The 19,642-nt window shown below is 57.5% G+C and overlaps 1 protein-coding gene and 2 non-coding genes across 3 annotated transcripts; all 3 read right to left on the bottom strand.

The window, feature by feature from the left end:
- Positions 1-1,102: 1,102 nt before the first annotated feature.
- OPN1SW (opsin 1, short wave sensitive) lies at positions 1,103-9,295 on the bottom strand. Its single transcript, XM_039519978.1, has 5 exons — positions 8,950-9,295; positions 7,181-7,349; positions 6,337-6,502; positions 4,475-4,714; positions 1,103-1,578 (listed from the first exon to the last, which is right to left on the bottom strand). The coding sequence occupies exons 1-5, from the start codon at positions 9,293-9,295 to the stop codon at positions 1,456-1,458; spliced, it is 1,044 nt and encodes a 347-aa protein (XP_039375912.1). The 3' UTR covers positions 1,103-1,455.
- Positions 9,296-10,617: 1,322 nt separating this feature from the next.
- On the bottom strand, positions 10,618-10,689 carry TRNAP-AGG. Its single transcript has one exon. It is a non-coding gene; the product is annotated as a tRNA-Pro (tRNA).
- Positions 10,690-17,105: 6,416 nt separating this feature from the next.
- Positions 17,106-17,177, bottom strand: TRNAP-AGG. The gene has a single exon. It is a non-coding gene; the product is annotated as a tRNA-Pro (tRNA).
- Between the last annotated feature and the right edge of the window lie 2,465 nt (positions 17,178-19,642).

The following is a 19,642-nucleotide window of genomic DNA, read 5'->3' as shown; positions in this document are numbered from 1 at the left end:
CCTGCTCCTGGAGACCCCTTCTGTTGAGTTTTTGAGAGAGCAGAGGGGATGGCTCAGCAGAACTGTGACCACATGGCAGGGGAAGCCTGGGGAAGCATTGGGGGACCTGGTACAGACTTCAGATATGAGGCCTATTATAAAGAGGACGGGGATTGATTGTTCTCCATGTCTGCTGATGGCAGGAAGAGATGTAATGGGCTTAATCTGCAGCAAGGGAGATTCAGGTTCAATATTAGGAGAAACTTCCTAACTCTCGGGGTGTTCATAGAATCCTAGATGATCAGGGTTGGAAGGGACCTCAGGAGGTATCTAGTCCAGCCCCCTGCTCAAAGCAGGACCAATCCCCAACTAAATCATCCCAGCCAGGGCTTTGTCAAGCCTGACCTTTAACACCTCTAAGGAAGGAGAGTCCACCCCCTCCCTAGGTAGTTCAGCTCTGGAACAGGCTTCCAAGGGAGGTCGTGGGTTCCCTGTCACTGGACATTTTTAAGAACTGGTTGGACAAACACCTGTCAGGGACGATCTAGGATTACCTGGTCCTGCCTCAGTGCAGGGGGTTGGACTAGGTGACCTCTCGAGGTCCCTTCCAGCCCCGCATTGCTCTGGTTTCCATAGGGAGGGGGGTAAAGGGGGTGCAGTGGTGGAACGGGCCCTAGGGCGCTGGCCAGAGGATGCTGCCTGTCCCCAGAATCACGGGCTGAACTCCCGAAAGGGAGCAGGAGCAAGGTGCCCTCTCGGCTGCCCTCACAGCACCTCTGGTGCCTTGCTGGACACCAGCACCGCTCAGCGAGGGATTTCAAAGCACCTGACAGCCAGGGGGGGTGACCTCACCAATGTGAGGGGGGTCGGCTCCATCAGCCCATTTCTCCACTGAGCCCCAGAAAGTGCAAGTGACTTTCACACAGTCAGCGGCAGAGCCGGGGATAGAACCCAGGAGTCCTGACACCCAGCCCCCCCTGCTCTAACCACTAAACCCCACTCCTCTTGTGTACCCCACTCACCTTGTAGAGCCAGGGATAGAACCCAGGAGCGCACCCCCGCTCTAACCACTGACCACACACTGCCTCTGCCCCCCTCCCCCTCCCAAGCACTGTGTGCTGGTTCCCAGCTGGGGGCTGTGCTGGATGAAGGAGCGATGACAGCCGGTCCCGACGGGGGGAAGATGGGAGAAGGCAAAGCTGCCAGAGGCAGACTCAGCCTAGGGGGTAGCAGCTGTGGAGGGTCAATGGGGGGCTGCATGGCCCCCCCAGGGGCAGAGTGGGGTTGCTCTCCGCAGCTGGTTGGATCCATCCTCCCATCGGGGGTCGGTGAGTGCAGGCCAGCTCACCAATTGAAATTTACAGTTCAGTGTGTCGGAGGCGCAGCCGTGGGGCCTCGGGGCTTCCTCTCAGAGCCTGCGCTGGAGCCCGGTGCCTGCTCCCCTTGGGATGGGCCCCGTGAGATGCCGCAGCCTCCTCAGCTGGGGCTGACCTGGCTGGTGGACACGGACGAGACCTCGGTTTTCTGGGCGGAGCTGGACACGTCGGACTCGTCCGTGATGGGTTTCCCACACACCGTCTCCATGATGCAGGCGCGGAACTGTACGGGGAGAGAGCGCCACCCCCCTGCACCGTTAGACCAGCCAGGGTGGTCCAGCTGGAGACCCCCGGGCTGCCTCTGCCCGCAGGATGCTTCTGTCCAGCCCCCGCCAACCACATTCGCCCCCCGCAACAGACCTGCTCCTGTGACATTGAGTGTAATGTCACATCTCATTGAACGGTGGCAGGGCCAGAAGAGTTAATAACTCCCAGACTGGCCTGACCCAGGGCCCAGCTCTAGAGCCTGGTTAGGCAGAGCTGTAAATGAGCAGAGCTTTGAAATGCAGCCTGCAGTGTTAGAGGTAGAAGGGTGGGGGTGTGCTCAGGGCTTGGGGTGTAACAAACAAGTCTTGTCTATTGCTATGGCTTTGATTCAAAGTGGCTAGGTGCGCTGCAGCGTGGGTGGTGTTTTCAGCGCTGCGCTGCACTTACTCCACACACACCTGGCACATCCAGCGCTGCAACTCCTGGCTGGCTGCTGGGCTGGCACCTGTCTGCTTGGGGGGGTGGGTAGATTGCGCTGCTCTGCACATGTGGCCACACACACACCAGCGCTGTATTTGGGCCTCCAGGGTATATATCCCAATGCTTTTTTTTTTATTAACTAAATTTTTTTCTTTTTTTGTTGAACTTCCAGGCTCCAGGCTGCTTAAAAAAAAAACAAACACAGCTCCTGTTGCTGTGAATCATCTGTAACAGTGACAAATCAATTGAGATAACCCACTACCTGCTGTGAATGAGGCAGGCAGAGGGATGAGTGTTTGTTTGAGTCGTTGGAGCAGTTGCTTATCTGGTCTGGCAGGCTGTTTGCAGTTAAGAGTAAATGAGGGAAGACTGTAACTCCCAGCACTGCACACCTGCAAGTGTAGCCATACCCAAAGATCAGAAAAAGGAGCATTAACATTTAGGAAGACACTTGAGGGAACTAGTATTATTGTCTCTGTGTCTCTTTGAAGGTTGTGGTGACCTGCATCTGAACTGTTCAATGGATAAATTACCCGGTGCTAATTGCCAGGATGTTTGGAAGGAGAGTTAAGCCTATTGTTTTCTCAGGCCGAAAGGCTGCTGGAAATGTATAAGAACCCTGGGACACGATCCTGCTTCATCTCAGATCTGCTTTGAGTTTCAAGAGGGGGAAACCTTAAGCCATAAGGATTGAGATCCCCAGTCACTGACTGGAGCCACCCTGAATATGGACATTGGACTGTAACCTCTGGACTGTTTCTAAAAGGACTTTTGGCAACTACAAGCTCATCTCTGCTGTGTATCTGAACCTCAAGAATTGAATTCAAGTCTGTCTGTAGATTGATCTTTTAACCAACTCTCTCTCTCTTTTCTTTTTTAATAAATTTTAGCTGAGTTAATAAGAATTGGCTGTGGTGTGTATTTTGGGTAAGATCTAAGTTATAATTGGACCTGGGTGTGTGGCTGATCCTTTGGGGTTAGAAGAACCTTTTCTTTTATATGATGAGAGAAGATTTTCAGGAATCATTATCATATCTGACGTGTGTCTGGACGGAGGCCTGAGGCTGGGCACTTGAAGGGAACTGCGGTGTTTGGACCTCCGAGTAACCAGTGAGGTGCTACAGAGGCTGTTTCATGCAGGTAAATCGAAATATTGGAATATCCACCAGCTTCTGGGGTTTGTCTGCCCCGTTTGGTTTGCAGTTCACCCTGATTGAGTGACCTCAGCTGGCTCCCATGGGCAGCACCGTCACAGCTCCACAAAGGGCCGCGGCAGGACTTCGCAGGCTCCCTACCCCCCACACAGGGACGCCGTTTTGTAGAGCATGTGCTTCTGGCTGTGGGTTGGACCACCCTGAAGGGGGGCTGGGTTCTGCTGCGCTGCCCCCCCATCCAGGCCAGGCAGCTGCTACTAGCCCTCTGGCCTTGGCTCACGGGCTCCACAAGGAAGCACCCACATGCATGGGCCCCTGGGGAGTCTTTGCATTGCCATCAGCAGACCGGGCAGGGTAGGCCCGTGCTGCGAGGTGCTGCCAAGAACCCTCTCTCTCAATGCCCGCCTGGTAGGTCTGGCTCATCCTCCGCCTCCAGCTGACCCCAGAGCTGGGGTGGGGAAGGAATTTCCCCGCAGATTGGCAGGGACCTGTGTGGGGGAGGGGGTTCACCAGCAGCATGGGGCAGGGTCTCCTGCTGGCATCGCCTGGGCAGCTCACGCCTAATCAGCTTGGGTAAATCCACCTCTCTGAGAGGTGGTAGCTAGGTTGATGGAGGAATTTCTGCCGGCGGCCTAGCACTGTCTACACCAGGGCTGACACCGGCTTAGTTACCTCGCACAAGGCGTGGCATTTTTCACAGCCCTGAGCAACGTGGCTGAGTCGACCTCACTTTGTCACGTAGACCAGGCCTCAGTATCCCCTATTCTCTGCCCGCGGCTCACGACAGTTGTGTCCCCTGAGGACCAAAGTTGTCGGCTCCCCGTAGGGCGTCTGGGGGCTGGTGCTGGCCTGTGCTAGGCAGGAGGTCACGCTAGATAAACCAGCGGGCCCTTCTCCCCTCTGCTCTCCGCCCGGGTACAGTGCTGGCCAGGCCCTCTGCCCCCCAGCCCTCCCCAGGCCATTTCCCGGGAACTCAGAGCAGGGACCCGAGCAGAACCTGGCGTCAGCACAGCCCCATCGCCCTGCCCGTGCTCTCAGCCAGGCCGCATGTGGGGCCCGTGGTTCATATAATGACCCGGTGACCGCCAGGGCAGGCTCCATGCACCTCTCCAGGCAACCACCCACTTCTCCAGCTCCGATCCTGGCTGCACCTGGGAAGGGACTTGGGCTGCTCCAGACGCTGCTCTCAGGGACCCCCCGGGACTTGGGCCGGGGCAGGACTGGTCCGTGGCGCAGGCCAAGCCGCGCTGCCCACCGGGGAAGGAAGGAAACGCTCACCTGTTTGTTCATGAAGCCGTAGATGATGGGGTTGTAGACACAGGAGCTCTTGGAGAAGAAGGCAGGGACGGTGACGAGGCGCAAGTCGAGGCCGTGGTTGCGGTTGTTCACTATGTACATGGCCATGGCCGCGTAGGGCACCCAGCAGATGCAGAAGGAGCCCACCATCACCACCACCATGCGGGACACCTCCCGCTCCGCCTTCTGGGTGGTGGCCGACTCTTGCTGCTGGGCCGCTACCTGCAGGCAACCCACCAGGGCCCCCGGCCATGAGCGGCAGGCTCCCGGCTTCCCTTCCCTAGGCCCCTTCTCCACTGGGGTAGCTCCGGAGAGCAGGGCTGCTGAACCAGGGTTGGAGCGGCCGGACGGTCTCTCGCCCCCTCGTGGCAGGTCTGATTTCCCACCCCGCCGCTCGCCTGGCCCCGGCTCCGACTCCAACGGGGAGAGGGTCATACCTGGGGGATTCCTCCAGGAGTCACAACGCCCCGTCCATCCTGGATTTAGTTACCAGAAACGCATGCTCCCTCGGGTCCTCGGGGTGGGGCGGTGCCCTCCCGTCTCACGCACACACTGCACACTCGCCAGCGTGCAACCCTCCTGTCTCACACACACCACACACTCACCTGCGTGCAACCCTCCCGTCTCACACACACTGCAAACTCGCCAGCGTGCAACCCTCCCGTCTCACACACACCACACACTCACCAGCATGCAACCCTCCCATCTCACACTGCACACTCGCCAGCGTGCAACCCTCCTGTCTCACACACACACCACACTCACCAGTGTGCAACCCTCCCGTCTCACACACACTGCACACTCGCCAGCGTGCAACCCTCCCCCCTCACACACCCCACACCCTCACCAGCAAGCAACCCTCCCATCTCACACTGCACACACAACCTCCCGTCTCACACACACACCACACACTCGCCAGCGTGCAACCCTCCCATCTCACACTGCACACTCGCCAGCGTGCAACCCTCCTGTCTCACACACACCACACACTCACCTGCGTGCAACCCTCCCATCTCACACACACTGCAAACTCGCCAGCGTGCAACCCTCCCGTCTCACACACACCACACACTCACCAGCATGCAACCCTCCCATCTCACACTGCACACTCGCCAGCGTGCAACCCTCCTGTCTCACGCACACACTGCACACTCACCAGCGTGCAACCCTCTCATCTCACACCACACACTGCACACTCACCAGCATGCAACCCTCCCGTCTCACGCACACACCACACACTCACCAGTGTGCAACCCTCCCGTCTCACACACACTGCACACTCACCAGCGTGCAACCCTCCCGTCTCACACACACTGCACACTCACCAGCGTGCAACCCTCCTGTCTCACACACACTGCACACTCGCCAGCGTGCAACCCTCCTGTCTCACACACACACCACACTCACCAGCGTGCAACCCTCCCGTCTCACACACACACCACACACTCACCAGTGTGCAACCCTCCCATCTCACACACACCACACACTCGCCAGCATGCAACCCTCCCGTCTCACACACACACTGCACACTCACCAGTGTGCAACCCTCCTGTCTCACACACACACCACACACTCTCCTGCGTGCAACCCTCCCGTCTCTCACACACATCACACACTTGCCAGCGTGCAACCCTCCCGTCTCACATACACACCGCACACTCACCAGCATGCAACCCTCCCATCTCACACCGCACACTCGCCAGCGTGCAACCCTCCTGTCTCACGCACACACCGCACACTCGCCAGCGTGCAGTCCTCCCATCTCATGCACACCGCACACTTGCAAGCAGCCAGGTGCCCTGGGAGCTGGCAGCATGCCCTGGCTCTCTGCAGTGGGTACTTACGGCGCGGAGGGCGCCCAGCAGCTGGGAGTAGGAGAAGCAGATGAGCGAGAAGGGCACGATGAAGCAGAAGATGAAGAGGAACCAGGTGTAGTATTCGCTCCTGTACTTGGTCCCAACCGTGTACCAGTCTGGGCCGCACGAGCACTGCAGGCCTTCGGGGATGAACCTGCAAGACGGAGGGCACAGCACTCCCCCAGGGCTTGCTCGGCACAGCCCACCACCTCCGCTGGCCAGGGCTGGGGGGATGGGCGGGGCCAGTCGCGCCCCCTCCCCGCCCCGTTTGCCGTGGCTCGTTCCCCAGCAGCAAGCAGTCCTGCTGCTCCCGGGAGCACAGGCAGGTGGGAGAAGGCTCCTCGCTCCCCGGCCGATCGAGAGCCTGGCTACTGCAGCCACGTGCAAGCAAGAGGGAAATCGGAATGATGAGAGTTTGAGGCCTGGCGGCTCCTGACCTCTCAGGCTGGGAACGCTTCCCGAGGCCGGTGCGTGCCCTGCCCAGCCTGAACTCGAGCCCAGAGATCAGCCCGAATAGCCCAGCCCCCCGCGCTGCAATCGGGGCCCCAAGCCGGCGGGTGGCAACGCTGGTTCTGAACCAGTTCGGAGCGAGAGGCTTTGTGCACCACCGGCTCCCTGCAGAGCTGGCTAGCGGGTCAGCTGCCAGGCACTCTGCCATGGGGGTGGGGAGGTCCCCCACATCTGCTCCCTCTTGGCAGGGGCGTTTGCCAGGCGATGCCATGAGGCTGGGCAAAGGGATTGGAAAGAGGCAGGCCCAGGGCACACTGGGGCGACGGGCGGGGGGAGCTCCCTCTCTCCTCTAGGACGCCCCAGCCCCCAGCCCGGCTCCTACCGGCTCCACCCAAAGTAGGGCGGGATGGAGACGCCGATGCCGATGACCCAGGTGGCCGCCACCGCCATCAGAGCGTGCTTGGAGCTGAAGCGGAAGTTCCCGAAGGGTTTGCAGATGACGATATAGCGCTCAAAGGCCAGGAAGGCCAGGGACCACCCGGTGACCAGGCCTGGGGAAGGCACAGGGAGGTTACCCCACACAGCCCCTGCGCCCTCAGCCCCGCCCCGCGCCCAGCTAGCACCCCGAGGGACCCCCAAACCCACCTCGCTGGCGTTCCTGGGGCCGGAGGCTGAGAGGAGCTCAGCCAACGTGGAGCTGGCCCGTTGAACCTCTGCCCCATGTTCCCCCTGTTCCCCCATTAGCCAGGCCCCCTGCTTCCCCACCAGAGTTGCTTCTGGACACAGGTGGGGGGCAGGGGAACGGCCCTTTCTCCGCATGCATTTGTTGCAGGCAGAGTGACCCGGGGAAACAGCTGACGGAAACGCCCCTCGCATTTCAGCGGGGCTGGGGAGTCGGGTGAGGTTATTTGGGGACGGGTCACAGCAGAGGCTGCCTGGAAAGTCATTTCGTCCCCGTTCGCCTTGTCCCCCTGGATTGTGGCGCATCCACCAGACTCGGGGAACGCGGCAGAGCCTGCAAAGTCTCCGGGTTCGGCTTCGGAGCGAAGCCAGCGGTGACGGCAGCCAGGTCACCCCAGGGGCCAGTTTGTGAAGGAAGATGAAAATCTCCATCCCCGATCCTGCAACTGGATCTGCAAGGCTGCCACGGTCGCCTGGACTTCTGCAGCCTAGTGCAGTGCCCCCCCTTCCAGCGCTGCCGCCTGTCAGCACAGGGCTCCCCCGGGACTGGCTCTGTCCAGCCTCCGGTGAAGGCCGTGGGAACTTGCCCCTCGCGGGTCCTGGGCCCTTCGGAAGCTGTGACACTGCCAAGCATCCGGAGCTCGCGCCCGCTCCGATGCCTGGCACTGCAGGGGGCCGGAGAAGGTGCAGTAAAGGACAGCGACAGGATGGCTGAAGAGGGTCCCCCCCTGGGGGTTACCTGGGAATATGGGGGCGCCTGCTCTCCTCTCCTGACAGATTCCTCAGCTCTTCTCCTACCCTGCCCCCCCGCCCCGAGTTCCCAGCTCCACCCGGAGCCGCAGGTCACGCGGGCATCCCGGGGGAACTGCAGAAGGTTGGCCCAACACCCTAAGCCTGAGGGCCTGATCCCCACTCACTTCCCACCAGCGTCCCCCACTGTTGCTCTTCATTTCCCCGGGACAGCCCATCCCCCATTCCGTTCTACTCGGGCCTGATCATTAAAAGAAACCAGCTGTCTGTGCTCACAGGAACGTAAGAACGGCCAGCCTGGGTCAGACCAAAGGTCCATCCAGCCCCGGGTCCTGGCTGCCGACAGTGGCCAGGGCCAGGTGCCCCAGAGGGAGTGAACAGACCAGGGCAATGGAGAGTGATCCAGCCCCTGTCGCCCATTCCCAGCTCCTGGCAGGCAGAGGCTTGTGATCACGGGGGTGCTTGGATCTCCCCCCCGGGCTGCCCAGCGCTTCCTGCCTCCGCTCGGATCTGCCTCGCCCCCAGAGCAGCCCCCGCTGCGGAGCGTGGCCCCGGCACGGGAGGGAGAGGCAGATCCTCAGCTGGTGCAAATGGCTCTGGCTTCACTAGGGCCCCACAGTGCCCCCGGCAACCCCTCTGAGCCCAGGCCACAGCCCTCAGCTGCTGGGCCCCTGCCCGGCTCGCCCATGGGGCCTGCCCTCGGCCCTCCCCCCGCGTTACCTGCCACAGAGCCTAGGAAGGCCTCCAGGGCGCAGGCTTGCCGCCCGAAGATGAAGTAGCCCTGGGAGCTGGAGATGAAGACCATGAAGACGGAGAAGGAGCAGAAGATGAAGCCCCCCAGGCAGATGTTGACCAGGATGTAGTTGAGCGGCTGCCTCAGCTTCTTGTATTTGATGGTGACCACGAGGACGATGGCGTTGAGGGGCACGCCGGCGAAGAACACGAAGCCCATGAAGGCCGTCTGGAAGTAGAAGGCCCAGAGTGGAGCGATGTGGTACTGGGGCCCGTCCCAGGGCCCCACCGAGGAGACGTTCTCAAAGAGGTAAAAGTCTTCTTCCCCCGACATCCTGCCGGCCGGGAGCGCTGCACGGAGCCTGCCCCGGCTCCCTCCCCCCTTCTAATATACAATCCCCGGGGGGACAAGCCACTTAAGGGCTCATGGGGGGATCAGGCATTAAGCCTGAGCTTCCTACGGACAAAGTTTGGGATTAGGGGCTGTAAGCCCCTTACCTCCCGTCCCCTAAGCCCCCTGAGAGGGTAATCTTGTTGGCTGCGCAGCCGGGAGCCGATTGTGTGGCCTCTAGGGGATTCCGGGGGGTGAAAGGGCAGGGGGCGGCTGGCAGCCTGCTCCCGTTCAGTGGGGCTGGGTGGGTCATGGGGGGCCGTGAATCCAGAGGCACCCCAGTGGGCGGCTGTCACCTGTCTCCCTCCTTTCCGCCAGGAGACGGAGCATCCCTGGCACGTGTGGCTGCCTGGTGCACCCCAGCGCGTTCCCCTTGGACCCTGTCCCAGCCCACTGGAAAAGGGGCTCCCAGCCCTTCCCTTTGGGGTCTGTGGCACCACCGCGGTCTCGCAGCAGGAGAGATTTGGAGCCTACATTTCCCATTGCCGTCTTTCCCCTCCTCCCCAGTCCCGCCAGGCTCAGAACGTGCCCAAACCGCTGGAGGGTTGGCCACACTGTGCATGGCACCAAAATGGAGTGTGGGGAGAGGGACAGCATGGAAGGGACGTGCCAGGGGCACTGGGGTGCCCAGCGCAGCAGGGACGTGATGGGGGCACTGGGCTGCCCGGTGCTGCGGGGACGTGATGGGGGCCCGAGGCTGCCCAGTGTGGCGGGGATGTGATCGGGACATGGGGCTGCCCGGTGCGGCGGGGATGTGATGGGGGCATGAGACTGCCCAGCACGGCGGGACCCTTATGACCCTGGTCCAGCACAGCAGTGCCCAAACCTGGCTTCCAAGGCCACAGCACAGCTCACGGGGTCGCCTCTCCTTTCCCTGTTAACTGGCACCAGCTGCAACATTCCTGCCCATGAGATCCGCTCGGATTTGGCAGCCGAATAGAAACGGTAGTGGAGCCGGTGATGGAAACCTGCCACCTGCAGCGTGGGGTGTCAGAGCAACCTGGGGGTGGGGGGTTTGGGGGAGGCACTTAGGGACTCTAAGGGCCACCCAGGGCTTTTGCTCTAAGATCGGCCGGGCAGGAGGAGACCCCAAAACATTTGCGGTGGGGGACGTTAATCGTCCCCATCCAGCTGGGATGTGGCCTTGGCAGCCAGGCTGGGCACTGCTGTGGATTTGAGGCAATAAAATTCCTCCTCCTTTTCACTGAGCTTCTCTTCTTGGGGAAGTGGCTTCGTTCTGGCAGATCCCCCCAACCATTAAAAATGGGCTTGTCCGGGATTTGAACCCGGGACCTCTCGCACCCTAAGCGAGAATCATACCCCTAGACCAACAAGCCAGCTGGAAAATGTTTGTGCAAGAAGTTGGCTTAGAGGAGACCTTGGCAGTGCTGGAAACCACAAGACCACGTGGCCTCTGAGGTTCAAGCAGCTGCACAGTTCTTCCCCCGGCGCCTCAGCACTTTCCACCTTGGGTGGCTCAGACACAACATCCACTAGACCCTGAGTCAAGCCACTTCAAGCAAAGCAGAGCCCCCACAAACCCAGTCCCTGCCTGCGTAAGGGGCCCGCTGCTTGCGTCTCTCTTTAGGAGCTATGCTGCGTTTGCGATGGGCCGCGCTGCGAGGGGGGAGCTGTGGCAGAATGCACCCTGTGTTCACGCCCTGCACACGGCTTTGCACGAGGACTGCCTGGTGAGGTATTTGCTGATCAGGAACAGCCGGGCGAAGTGCACGGAGCAGCCTGACAGGTGACGTTAGAAACACAAGCAGAGATCAGGACGAAAAGCAGGTTTTCCAGAGAAGTCTGGGGAGTGGTCAGACCAGTTCCTCAGGGCAAGCCGACACCTCGGCCGGTGTAAACAAGGCCCATGGGTCATTACCTGCTCAGTTCCCATTCTTGGGCAGGGGCAAAAATCTACATCTTAGCAAAGAGACAGCACTGGGTTCCCAGCCTCACCGACGGCCTGTCCTCGGGCTCCCAGCTGGAGGTGAGGGGACAAGGCTATAAAAAGGAGGGGGAGACGCCCCCCTGCCCATCACATTCTCTGCACCGGAGAAGACAAAGGAAGCAGCTGCTGGACTCTGGAGGAGGCGTCCGGACCTCAAGGGGTTGGTCAGGGGGCCTGCTGGAGGCACCTGGCCACACAACTTTGCTTCGACTCTCATAGAGTTTGGGAAGTTGGGCACCTGTGACTGGTTGATCTTTATTTTTCTTGTGACCGTGTCTGACTCTTAGGGTCACTGCTGGGGCTCTCTGAAAACCGCTCTCTTTGTGGCTAATACACTTGGTTTGTTGTGTTAGCTAATCCGGTGTGTTAAGCTGAACTGTCCAGGTAACTATTTACAAGCTGGGATATTCTTCCCTTAGAGTAGTAATAGCTTAATAGACTTGTGCTGTCCAGGGCTGGACGTCCGTTTCTGGGGGGAATCTGAGGCCTGGGAGGTGTTGGGTCACCCTGCAGGATAACCCAGGCTGGGAGGAGCCGGGCTGTGGCTGGCTGCAGATCACACACAGACGTCACTGGGAGTGACTTGCATGCGGGAGGCTGTTTGTGAGCAGTGCAGGACTGGAGGCCAAAGCCGTGTAAAGAGCACCCCAGGGTAGAGGGCAGGGCTGGGTTGTGCCCTGGGTATGGCACAGGAGCCCATTCTGCAGCTGGGGGAGGGAAGCCAGGTGCCACGGGGTGGATTGCAGCCCCGTTCCTGTCCAGCCCACCCCGAGAGCAGAACATTCCCAGATCTCAGGGATCCTGGCGCTTGTGCCCGGCTGCGTCGGGCCCCTCGGTTTGCAGCAGCTGGTGAGGGAGCGGCGTTGGGTGGGAAGAGGTGCGACCTTCCCTCGTCCGTCTCAATGTGCTCGCTGCACGGGCGGGGCAAGATCACTGGGGCAGCGGCAGTGCTGACCCCTAGACAACTAACCAGGTCCCAGCTGGGGGCAATGGGAGGTTTTCGGGCAGTGGGTCGGGTGTTGGGACGAAGTGGGAATTTACTGTAATATTTTTATTAAGCCGATATGTGCCTCAGTTTCCCCTGGATTGTGCTTGACCACCCAGTGGGGTGGGTGGTGGGGAGAAGGACTGTTTGCTCACAGGGCAGGCTGAGAGGCCTAGGCCTGCATGTCGCCCAGCTGTCTGAGCTGGGATGGGTCATTAAAAAGGCCTGGCCGAGGCTGACCCTCTATCAGTGGAGGACATTGGCCCCTGGCAGCCAGCGCCCCCAAGGAAGAGGGATTTCCCGGCCTCTCAGCAGGGAGCTGAGCAGAGACCCCAGCTGGCGCACAAAGGCCTGGGAAGGGGTGAGGTGCCGGGTAGGAGCTGGCTGCTGCAGGGAGACGGGGCTCTGACCTGGGACCCGCCCAAGGGGGTCAGACAGAGTCGGACCACGGCGTTCGCCGCAGCTTGGCTGGGCTCTGGGCTGGCCAGATGGACTTGGGCCATGCTCTAACCGTGCCAACCGACGGCCCCTGTGCGCTGCGCCAGCAGCCTAACGCCCCCGACTGGTGTGACAACGCCGTGCGAGTCGCTGCGAAGGCTCGGGAGGTGCATCCGTCCCTGCGGAGTGGCCAGGCCTCTCCAGGGTCTGTCTCTGCGGGACTTCTCTGTAACGCTTTCACCCTAAGAATAAATGGGGCTGCTCCGAAGGAGCTGGGGGGTAGCAGAACCGCAGGCGATACACTGGGCATAGCCTTTGGGGAGAGCACAGTGCAGGCTCTGGCCTGGCTGGGGATATTACAATATAGGCATGGAACTTTGCAGCCTGAAAAAGCCCCGGTCAGGAGGGAGAGAGCCGCAGCCTGCCGGCACCGTACGCAAGACTCACATCCCTACACCAACAGCGCCGGGAACCAAAAGCACAAATTAGTCTCTGTGTATCTGGAGCCTGTAATTAAGGCTCAAGGGCAGGAGTCCCAACCTCAGCGCAGAGTGTTAAGAACCAGCCCACAAACCCCAGTCTGGTGCTGAGTTCTCTACTTCGGGCTCACCAATTATCAAGTGTAAACTCCCTCACGTGGGGTCACAGGCAGTGCCCGGGGGTGCGCCGATCCGTCCGGCCACCCCAGTGAGCTTCTCTTTGTGACAGATGGTCCCTATGACAAAGATCACAGCAATATTCGGGTTACTCCCCAGTCGCTCGCCCCAGGCCAGCTGCACCTTAGATCTCACGCCAAAGCCAATGCTTGTAGCTAATCCTACAGTGTGACGAACTGGGAATGTTCTTAATGTTTGCTGTGAATACGGTGTTGGTGCCTCAGTGTCCCCCATGTGATAAGGGGGTGTGGTTGCTGCAGAGCAAGGGGTCAGTGCACCTAAGTGCCTGACACTGTCTCCTAGCAACTGATGGCCTGGGCCCCTCCTCTGCAAAGGTGCCAAGTGAAGGTGTTGGAGACAGAGAGATCAGGTGACCTCCTGGCCCGGGGAAGAGACACAGCCCAGAGAGGAGGGGCTGGAGGCGGTTTCAGTTTTGAAGCTGGCTGGAAAGGGAGAGGGACGTCCCGACGGGGCTTGGGCTTCCCAACAGGGCTGTGGCCTCCCTGGGGGCCCCAGATGGACCTAACTAAGACCTGTCTTGGACTGTGTTCGTGTCGACCAAATAAACCTTCTGCTTTAGTGGCTGGCTGAGAGTCCTGGTGAATCGCAGGAAGTGGGGGTGCAGGACCCGGTGGCTTCCCCAGGACCCCGCTGGGGTGGACTCACTGGGGGAAGCGCACGGAGGGGCATATGCTGAATGCTCCAAGGAGAGACCCAGGAGGTGAAGCCGTGTGAGCTTCTTGCCCTGAAGACAGTCTGCTCCAAGGGAGAGGAGGCTCCCCAGAGTCCTGCCTGGCTTGGTGGGGAGCAGTTCCAGAGCATCGCCCGGGGGCTCCGTGACATACAGTAAATGGTCTTGAGATTTATTAATTAGGGAAAGGAAACGGGAAAGTGATTTACAAGGTTAACGCAGGTAGATACACACATGGGTTCCAGTCTGAAGTTTCACAAAGGAATAGAAGCTTCTGTAATAAGCGAGCTCTGTCCGTCCTTTAGGGCAAACCCAGGCTAAGCAGCTGGGGATCCCTTGCTTATGCCTAGAAACCTTAGCCCCAGAGGAGTCCAAGCAGCATGAGATCCAGTTCCTCCTTGTTGGGGGGTTTTATTCCCTTCCTCCCATCTGCTTTGAGTTGCAAACTCTGCTGAGGGGAGGGATTCACTTCTACAGCTCATCTTCATGGGGGAGGGAGCAGAGGAAACAACACAATCTTTCGTCCTCTTTAACGTTCCACGATCATCTGTCTGGCGTCGCTGGGCCGCCTCGTGGGGCAGGGCACAACACCTTCTGCTGGAGACTAGCATTTCACACGAGTTAACTCCTCTCTCCTGTCTGGTCAGTTACACTCTCACACAGGCTCACAATGCAAACGCTCAGATATGACCTGACAATACGGGAGACAGATGTTACAGGTGAGATTAATGCCAGCAGCAACTCACAGGCCTGCCCTAACATCTCAGCACATTCTCATAACTCTAATACCGCTGCAGCATGGGGCTCGGGTCACTGCAGGGTTAAACTAGTGTAAACGGTGGATTTCCTGTAACTTGAAGCCTTGAAACCATGATTTGAGGGCGTCAGTAGCTCAGCCAGAGGTGAGGGGTCTGTTACAGGAGTGCGATGGGGAGGTTCTGTGGTCTGCGAGGTGCAGGAGCTCTGACTATGACTATGATGATCCCTTCTGACCTTAAAGTCTATGAGTCTAACACTCATTGAGCCAGACTGATCCTAGCCATGTATGTGTCCGTGTTCACGTGAGAACGTCGGCAGGAGCTGGTACCTGGTCTGCCAGCAGCACAAGAGTCTCCTTTCTCCAGCTCCGGGCTACGACGTACAGAGCCGGGGACACTTCAGATCTACTCTTTAGCCTTTACTATCTACTAGGCTACTGAGAAATGTTGCTTTCAACATCCAGTTAGTCTCCCACTCCCCACGCGGCTGCAGGTTTTGATGTAAATGATGCCTTTGGTGCGAGGCTATTGACTGGGTTCCAGGTGTCGGGCCAATGCAGGGGAACCCTCCTGTGCCGCTACTGAGCACATTAATACGTAGCGTCGGTCTCTGCGTGGCTTGCGGGACATTCAGAAAAGCCGCCAGCGCCCTGTCTTCCTGGATAGAAGTATGTGTCTGGGTTTGGGCGGTGCCACCCGAGCCCACAGCTTTCCTTCCTTCCCCGGTTTAAACAACGCGTCGCTCCCTTTGGGTAGGCGCGATGCTCTGCCCCTCGCCCCTCTGAACGAGATCCCGCCGGGGGCCAACGCTATCTTGTGTTCAGATCCTGGAACATCGGGCCCAAAGCGTCTCTGTTGCTTGTGCCGAATAGACGGAGCCACCTGGCTAGATCGGAAACAACCGAGCTCTCCCTGGCCACGTGCTGCTCTCCGGGAGGAAAGTTTTACAGCTGATCGGCAAGTGTTTGGTCATGGACCTGACTTTTTTACTGCTGCCCCTTCCCCTCCAGCCAATGGTGCTCGGCCCCCGCCCAGGGCAGGGCGTGGAAAACCCATTCTCGTGGGCAGCTAGCAGGTGGCGCTGCAGGGTGGGGTTGCAATGGAAAAAGGCGAGTGTTTTAGTCCAGGTTCAGAGGGGGAGCCGTGTTAGTCTGGATCTGTAAAAGCAGCAGAGAGTCCTGTGGCACCTTATAGACTAACAGACATTTTGGAGCATGAATACCCACTTCGTCGGATGCATGTAGTGGAAATTTCCAGGGGCAGGTATATATATGCAGGCAAGAAGCAGGCTAGAGATAACGAGGTTAGTTCAATCAGGGAGGATGAGGCCCTCTTCTAGCAGTTGAGGTGTGAACACCAAGGGAGGAGAAACTGGTTTTGTAGTTGGCAAGCCATTCACAGTCCGTTTAATCCTGAGCGGATGGTGTCAAATTTGCAGATGAACTGAAGCTCAGCAGTTTCTCTTTGAAGTCTGGTCCTGACGTTTTTTTGCTGGAGGATGGCCACCTTAAGATCTGCTATTGTGTGGCCAGGGAGGTTGAAGTGTCTCCTACAGGTTTTTGTATATTGCCATTCCTAATATCTGATTTGTGTCCATTTATCCTTTTCCGTAGAGACTGTCCAGTTTGGCCGATGTACATAGCAGAGGGGCATTGCTGGCATATGATGGCATATATTACATTGGTGGACGTGCAGGTGAATGAACCGGTGATGGTGTGGCTGATCTGGTTAGGTCCTGTGATGGTGTTGCTGGTGTAGATATGTGGGCAGAGTTGGCATCGAGGTTTGTTGCATGGGTTGGTTCCTGAGCTAGAGTTACTATGGTGCGGTGTGCAGTTGCTGGTGAGAATATGCTTCAGGTTGGCAGGTTGTCTGTGGGCGAGGACTGGCCTGCCACCCAAGGCCTGTGAAAGTGTGGGATCATTGTCCAGGATGGGTTGTAGATCCCTGATGATGCGCTGGAGGGGTTTTAGCTGGGGACTGTATGTGATGGCCAGTGGAGTCCTGTTGGTTTCTTTCTTGGGTTTGTCTTGCAGTAGGAGGCTTCTGGGTACACGTCTGGCTCTGTTGATCTGTTTCCTTATTTCCTCGTGCGGGTATTGTAGTTTTGAGAATGGTTGGTGGAGATATTGTAGGTGTTGGTCTGTAGGTTTCTGTCCTTGGAGAATATAGATAAAAAGTCTCACTTACTTTCCATACATTATTTATGTGGGGAAAGTCAGTTTGTTCTGCAAAATCTTCTTCCGTCCCACTGCCGCTATGTGCTGAAAAACAAATGGGCTTGTCCGGGATTTGAACCCGGGACCTCTCGCACCCTAAGCGAGAATCATACCCCTAGACCAACGAGCCAGCTGAGCAAAACTTTTCTTCCAGATGTTTTTAGAGATGAGCCATTGGCTGGGTTGGCACTCAGGGATCATATTACTTTCCATACACATCTGGCAGCAGGATGTTCCTAGACTTTTTCCCCCGGCTCCTAGACACACTTGAGAGAACAATTCATGGCCTTCGCTACACTGGGATTTTCACCCCGCTGAAGCTGCCGGGATGGAAAACTCCATTGTAGGTGTGATTTGCCCGGCTATAGTTTAGCCCGTTCACAAAACTGGCGATGCTGCGGCTTTGAGCCACTGCAGCTACTGGGGAAAGGTCTCCATCTTCAGCCTCTAAAATCTAGGCTCGAGGCCGGGCCAGTTCCAGAGCAGGTCGCTGTGGAGTTCGAGGACTGTCTATGTGAAGGGAAATGTCACTATTGTCTCCTCTCTGCCTTTGCAGCAAAGAGTCCTGTGGCACCTTATAGACTAACAGACGTTTGGGAGCATGAGCTTTTGTGGGTGAATACCCACTTCGTCGGATGCAAGTAGTGGAAATTTCCAGGGGCAGGTATATATAAGCAAGCAAGAAGCAGGCTAGAGATAACGAGGTTAGTTCAATCAGGGAGGATGAGGCCCTCTTCTAGTAGCTGAGGTGTGAAAACCAAGAGAGGAGAAACTGGTTCTGTAGTTGGCAAGCCATTCACAGTCTTTGTTTAGTCCTGAGCTGATGGTGTCAAATTTGCAGATGAACTGAAGCTCAGCAGTTTCTCTTTGAAGTCTGGTCCTGAAGTTTTTTTGCTGCAGGATGGCCACCTTAAGATCTGCTATTGTGTGGCCAGGGAGGTTGAAGTGTTCTCCTACAGGTTTTTGTATTGCCATTCCTAATATCTGATTTGTGTCCATTTATCCTTTTCCGTAGGGACCATCCAGTTTGGCCAATGTACATAGCAGAGGGGCATTGCTGGCATATGATGGCATATATTACATTGGTGGACGTGCAGGTGAATGAACCGGTGATGGTGTGGCTGATCTGGTTAGGTCCTGTGATGGTGTCGCTGGTGTAGATATGTGGGCAGAGTTGGCATCGAGGTTTGTTGCATGGATTGGTTCCTGAGCTAGAGTTACTATGGTGTGGTGTGCAGTTGCTGGTGAGAATATGCTTCAAGTTGTCTGTGGGCAAGGACTGGCCTGCCACCCAAGGCCTGTGAAAGTGTGGGATCATTGTCCAGGATGGGTTGTAGATCCCTGATGATGCATTGGAGGGGCTTTAGCTGGGGACTGTATGTGATGGCCAGTGGAGTCCTGTTGGTTTCTTTCTTGGGTTTGTCTTGCAGTAGGAGGCTTCTGGGTACACGTCTGGCTCTGTTGATCTGTTTCCTTATTTCCTCGTGTGGGTATTGTAGTTTTGAGAATGCTTGATGGAGATTTTGTAGGTGTTGGTCTCTGTCTGAGAGGTTAGAGCAGATGCGGTTGTACCTCAGTGCTTGGCTGCAGACAATGGATCTTGTGGTGTGCCTGGGATGGAAGCTGGAGACATGAAGGTAGGCATAGCGGTCGGTAGGTTTTCGGTATAGGGTGGTGTTAATGTGACCATCACTTATTTGCACCATGGTGTCTAGGAAGTGGACCTCCCGTGTAGATAGGTCCAGGCTGAGGTTGATGGTGGGGTGGAAGCTGTTGAAATCGTGGTGGAATTTTTCCAGAGTCTCCTTCCCATGGGTCCAGATGATGAAGATGTCATCAATGTAGTGTAGGTAGTGAAGGGGTGTGAGTGGACGAGAGCTGAGGAAATGTTGTTCCAGGTCAGCCATAAAAATGTTGGCATATTGTGGGGCTATGCGGGTGCCCATAGCGGTGCCACTGATCTGGAGATATATATTGTCATCAAATTTGAAATAGTTGTGTGTGAGGATAAAGGCACAGAGCTCAGCAACCAGTTGTGCTGTGGCATCATCATGGATACTGTTCCTGACAGCTTGTATTCCATCTGTGTGTGGGATGTTTGTGTAGAGAGCCTCTACACATCCATGGTGGCTAGGATGATGTTTTCTGGAAGGTCACCAATGCATTGTAGTTTCCTCAGGAAATCAGTGGTGTCACGGAGATAGCTGGGAGTGCTGGTGGCATAGGGTCTGAGTAGAGAGTCCACATATCCAGACAGTCATTCAGTGAGAGTGCCAATGCCCGAGATGATGGGGCGTCCAGGATTTGTGGATCCTGGGTAGTAGATAGAATAACCCTGGTCAGGGCTCTAAGGGTATGTTGATTTGTTCCGGTGTTAGTGTAGGGAGTATCCTGAGTAGATGGTGCAGTTTCTTAGTGTGTTCCTCAGTGGGATCTGAGGGAAGTGGTCTGTAGAATTTGGTATTGGAGAGTTGTCTGGCGGCCTCCTTTTGGTAGTCAGACCTGTTCATGATGACAACAGCACCTCCTTTATCAGCCTCTTTGATTATAATGTCAGGGTGGTTTCTGAGGCTGTGGATGGCATTGCGTTCTGCA

Source organism: Mauremys reevesii, linkage group 1 (assembly GCF_016161935.1).
Source record: "Mauremys reevesii isolate NIE-2019 linkage group 1, ASM1616193v1, whole genome shotgun sequence".
In the NCBI taxonomy this organism is placed as follows: Eukaryota; Metazoa; Chordata; order Testudines; family Geoemydidae; genus Mauremys; species Mauremys reevesii.
This window is presented reverse-complemented; position numbering and strand designations above follow the sequence as displayed.